At 39.2% G+C, this 5,398-nt stretch overlaps 1 protein-coding gene across 1 annotated transcript; it reads left to right on the top strand.

The window, feature by feature from the left end:
* Positions 1 to 2,022: 2,022 nt before the first annotated feature.
* Positions 2,023 to 4,416, top strand: LOC104950215 (NMDA receptor synaptonuclear signaling and neuronal migration factor-like; the record flags this gene model as incomplete). Its single annotated transcript, XM_010776701.1, has 5 exons — positions 2,023 to 2,053; positions 2,993 to 3,120; positions 3,209 to 3,292; positions 4,080 to 4,113; positions 4,342 to 4,416. Coding segments are annotated over exons 1-5 (352 nt in total), but the record flags the coding sequence as incomplete, so codon positions are not given.
* Positions 4,417 to 5,398: the final 982 nt, after the last annotated feature.

The following is a 5,398-nucleotide window of genomic DNA, read 5'->3' as shown; positions in this document are numbered from 1 at the left end:
GGTTTGATCTTGCTGTCATGGAACGTGGGGTGTCAGGCATGTAAAAATGTTGTGAATAGAAATAGAGCTCTCAAAGAAAACACAGGGATGATCAGAGAGTGCAACATCAGTCACCACAACCTTAGAGATATTCAGTCCCTTTGAGATAATTAAGTCCAGAGTGTGCCGCCCCTTATTGTGCGTGGGCTCCGTCACATGCTGAGTCAGTCCATAGCTATCAAGAACACAAAACAGCCCTTTAGCCCCTCTGTCCTGGGGGTTGTCAACATGGATGTTAAAATCACCAACAATGACTAGACGGTCAAAGTCAATACACACTATAGACAGCAGTTCAGTAAAGTCATCAAAAAAGCTTGCACAGTATTTGGGTGGTCTATAGATATTTAGGAACAGAGCTCGAGAGGAGCATTTCAGCAGAAGGGCCACATATTCAAAAGAAGCAAAGTTCCCATAAGATGTCTTCCTGCATTGAATGGAATCATTGAACAAAATAGCAACTCTACCTCCTTTCTTATGCATTCTTTCCTGACTCATAAAACTAAAGTTGGGAGGGTTTGATTCGATAAGAACAGCTGCACTGTTATTTTGTTCAATCCAAGTTTCCGTTAAAAACATAAAATCGAGATTGTGCTCAGTGATAAAATCATTGATTAAAAATGTTTTTCCTGCCAAAGACCTGACATTTAATAAAGCTAGTTTAAGTTTGTTGAATACACTATCAGTCAGATTTTTTGTGACAAGCTGTGGCTGACATGGAATCACTGCTAAATTTGATAAACTCACACAAACGTTTGAGCGCTTCCTGTTTCTAAGCTGATTCACCGCTCTCAATCTTTTTACCTATCAACACAGATATCGGCAAAGCTACTTTCAATTAAGTTAGTTGAAAGCAATAATATTAAGTTGAACCTAATATTTTGTATTTAAACGTAATATTATTGCTTTTAACTAACATAATACAGTTATGTTAAATCTGTTGACATAATACATTTCATTTAGGTCATTTCAGTGTTTCCAGTGTGGCTTTTTAAAGTGATAAAGGTCCTGCCCCAGCTCTTCCATAACGACAGCTCCCTGCTACGCCCGTCTTTTAAACGCAGGGAATGACATCACAGCGCAGATTTATTCTGACTTCACCATCATACAGTACTGTTGTTCTATAACGGGTTAGAGTGGAGTGCACATAAATAAAATATTTATTTTAGCAACAACATTTTAGTTGAGGAAGTGTGTACTTGCTGCAGGAAGGTTTAGGTTTTATACTGTGAAAAATGCAAAAAAAGAGTTCTTTATTTATTGATGTGCAGCAGTTGCAGTTCAACACAACACAAACAAATTGTGGTGAAGGTGCAAATAGGAATAAACAGATAACCAACAAGTACAGACACATATTTTACATTTAGATACTGCATATGGGAAGTCAGGGTTAAGTGACACAAAGAGGTGTGTGTGTGGCCCGTTTGCACTACACATAACCATTACATTCAGACAAGCTTGATGAATAATACAAAGCACAATGTTCCGACTGCTACCAGTTAAGGTTGTTTCTTTTCTTGTTCTCTCTCTCTGTATAACTATTTTTCCCCAGTGTGTGTGCATATGAATAAATCACAAGCCCCTAACATCGATTCATTAGGGCCAGACATCAAACATAATGTTAAAGATCAAGAAAAGGTTTAATATCTTTTAGTGCAGTGTATTCATTTTTCATTATGTTATTTGATACTTAATAAAACATGAGAGGCTCATGCTCTTATTGTAGAGTGTGCTAACTTGTTAGCATGTGCTGCAGACAGAGCTAGCTGCTGGAAACAATAGCTTGTAAAGCGCTTTGAGCACCAGGAAAAGCACTATAAAAATAACATGTATTATTATTATTCTGACCATTTTGCCACAGCTCTGGCTAGACTTTTTAAAAGCTTTTACCCGTCTTTCATTCTCTGGCACTGTTCCTCATTCAGGATGTCTCTGTCTCCTTCTTCTCTTCCCTAAAATTGTAGAAACTTCCGCAAACAACTTAGGATGGTGGGCAGCCGCAGGGTGAAGGTCCAGAGTAAGTCTTTCTCTGTACTCTATGTTTGCTGTGAGCAGCACGTATTCATGCACTCATGCTTTGCAGTGTGTACCATAACATCAGGATGCATTCACTCTTAATGCATGGAGCAACAGCACTGTGCATGTTCAGATAACATAACCTTACAATGGTCTTGATGGTGATCTGGTCTGGTGTGTTTATGTAAGTGTCAGTGACTATGTACCAACATTTACTTTACAAAAATAATGTATCGTGTTGTTCATATTGACTGTGTACTGCTGAGTTCTAGCATTCTATCACTGATAACTTGAGTCTGCAAACTCAGCTCTTTAACACGTGCGTCTGTCGCTATATCTTTGGAACCTTTGATTTGATTTTGATAACATAGTATGGGGCAATTATTTTCATTCTTCACAAATCAAGTTTGAATGGCAATTCCCCTGATGCTAAATGTAGATTTTTTGTCATTTGGTTAAATGGAATGTTGAGTTATCCTATAACCCAAAACATTGTGTGGCCACATATTTGACCCCACGCTTTCTGGAAACACATGTCAATACAGTATGCCATCTGTATCATTTGATATCGATCACAACATTCTTCACTTCACTAAAACAATTCTAATATTGAAATCAAAAAGAAAAATCAAGTCTGTCCCTTAAGTGAAGTTTGGTCATAAGAATACAAATGAAAATGTATTTAAGATATAGGGGTTTTGTGCTCTTTTCTGTTGTGATACAGCCAAGAACAACATTTGTATATCAAATCAGTTCATTTTTCAATGAAAACTGAACTACAACATAGACCTAAGTAAACATAAATCACTTGGGCCAGTTATCTGTTCTGCACTGGGTCAACAAGATGGAACCTTGGTTTACATATGTGTGTGTGTGTGTGTGTGTGTGTGTGTGTGTGTGTGTGTGTGTGTGTGTGTGTGCGTGTGTGTGTGTGTGTCAGGTGGGGAGCTTCAGACCTCCACAGGGACACTAGATGAAGGGCTGGACGAGTATGCCGACTGGGAGGAGGAGAGGGAGATGGAGAGAGTGGCCTGTGAGGAAGAGGACTTCATGCCACCTAAGATCATGGTGAGGATCTGGGCTTAACACATTTACCTAAACACAAAGTATCTGTCTTACAGCTAATGTTTCTCTGCACGTGTCCTGTTTTCCACAGCTGATATCCTCCAAGGTCCCGAAGGCTGAATATGTTCCCAACATTATTCGCAGGGACGACCCCTCCATCATCCCCATTCTTTATGTGAGTAGCAGCCATGAATAGCTTTATACGTAACACCCATGTTGTGCTCTATTCATTTAAGTGTCCAAACTAACAAAACTAAGAAACAAAAAGCAACCTTAGGAGATGAATGAAAAATGGTCCAATGTTCATTTTTGTCAGAATGCAGAAGAGCCAATAATGCTCTTTAAATGATTTAGCTTACAAGCAATTTACATAGTTAGAGCAGCCTGGCTTTGATATGTGGTACATTGCCCTTTTTATCAGATGGAAATAGGAAAGAACATCTTCTGCTGTTTTTATACAGGAAAAGAACAAAGTACCATTAGCTTGTTGTGAGATGCAAAATGTGAGTGTCAGTCAAAGTGTGTCAGTCAGTTGACCCTCAGTCAAGTTCCTTACGCAGTAGGAAGTGAGTACAAAAAATGAACCGTTGACTTTAATTACTTTAAATATTATTGCTTTGAACTAACCTAATACAGTTAGGGTGAAATGTGTTGACATAATACATTTAATTCAAGTCAATGTTTGGTTTTTCTCAGAGAAAGGGAGAGAGAGTTAGCTAATTCTTTGTGGTCTGATAAACAGTTAATTGATCAAATGTTGCCCGCCGAGCAGTGTTTAGATGTGGAGGGCGACGTTATGTATCTGTGAACAAGACAAATCACAACTCTTTGTCTAAATGAATTGTGATTTTATTAATGGCTCTGAGCGATCTAACGTTTTGTGAAGAAAATCAGTGGCTCATTTAATTTGGTTATATATCACTTAATGAAGTAATAATTCTGTTTTCCCTTTCTATTTAAAGGACCATGAACATGCCACATTTGATGATATCCTCGGTGAGTGTAATACGTGTGGGGCTATTAGCTGTCTAGTGAAAATGAGTGTCCCAGTGTAAATGTGGAACAGATGAGGGTGGAATAAGTTTCAGCTCGCTGTGGCAGAGATGACTCATTGTTTTCATAGTCGTGTTCGTTAGCATCTCTTGAGGGATAGCCAATTTATATATATCACCACCAAGGATCCGTGTGAAAAGTGACACATCTCTCTCTGTGTCCCTGTCCCAGAGGAGATAGAGAAGAAGCTGACTGCCTACAGAAAAGGCTGTAAAATCTGGAACATGCTCATTTTCTGCCAGGTGAGTGACACGAGGAACGGAAATATTGCGACATTATTGCCACCGTGTTATTGAATTAGTGATGGCTTAGAAATGTGATTAGTACTGTCTAATTAGCAGTTATCTATTGAGGGATGAATTTATATCACCTGGTAACAAGATCAGTATATCATTAATGTTCACCTCACAGAAAGAGTACATTTACATTTTAATATCATATTTTGTAAAGATATTAGCTTTTTCAGTTCAAAAATAATTAATTAATTTGATCTCGAACAGAACTAGAGGCCAAACTGAAATATTTGTTCGTGGACTCAAATCCTTTTTGCTTGCAATTTATTCAGAATTAAATGTATTCAAAAAAACTTTTGTCAAGAATACTATCGCACCGATCATGAATATAACCTGGCGAAAAAGGCAGGGTTATTTATGGTGAATATTTGGCCTTTTCGTGTTGTTCATTTAAGTAGTTTCATATTTTTGTACTGAGCTTATTTATAACGGGTGTTTGATTGGTTGCTATAGCTAACAGGAGCTAACTGGCTAAATCAGACATTATAACCAGGGGTGCACATAAGTGGTACGCAGGTACGCATGCGCGGCAACAATCTGAAATGCGTACCGTCACTTGTGTCACAAAGCGCATTTGCGTACCGATGTATATGTGAAGCTTTTCCATAAGGCGGTTAGATCACCGGACGACGGAGTCGGTCTCCGTGTGCAAAGACAGGGCTGCTGTTAACGTCGGCCTGTACAGCAGCACTGCGCTAAAACAGCTGATCACAACGTTCACACGCTCTGTGGTCACGAAGCTCTGCACTCTACTACTACCCCCCCCCGTTGACATTCGCGATACAGAGGGCTTCATCATACTCCACTAGCACCCCCACCCGCTGATATTCGCGATACAGAGGGCTTCATGGGAACTTTGAGGGAGCCGGAAGTTGGAGTACCAAACACTGACTCCAGGTACTCATCTGAGTACCTCACTGAGAAAGTTGTGTGCA

The sequence above is a fragment of the Notothenia coriiceps genome, unplaced genomic scaffold, assembly GCF_000735185.1.
Source record: "Notothenia coriiceps isolate Sejong01 unplaced genomic scaffold, NC01 NC01_scaffold00017244, whole genome shotgun sequence".
Lineage (NCBI taxonomy): Eukaryota > Metazoa > Chordata > Actinopteri > Perciformes > Nototheniidae > Notothenia > Notothenia coriiceps.
This window is presented reverse-complemented; position numbering and strand designations above follow the sequence as displayed.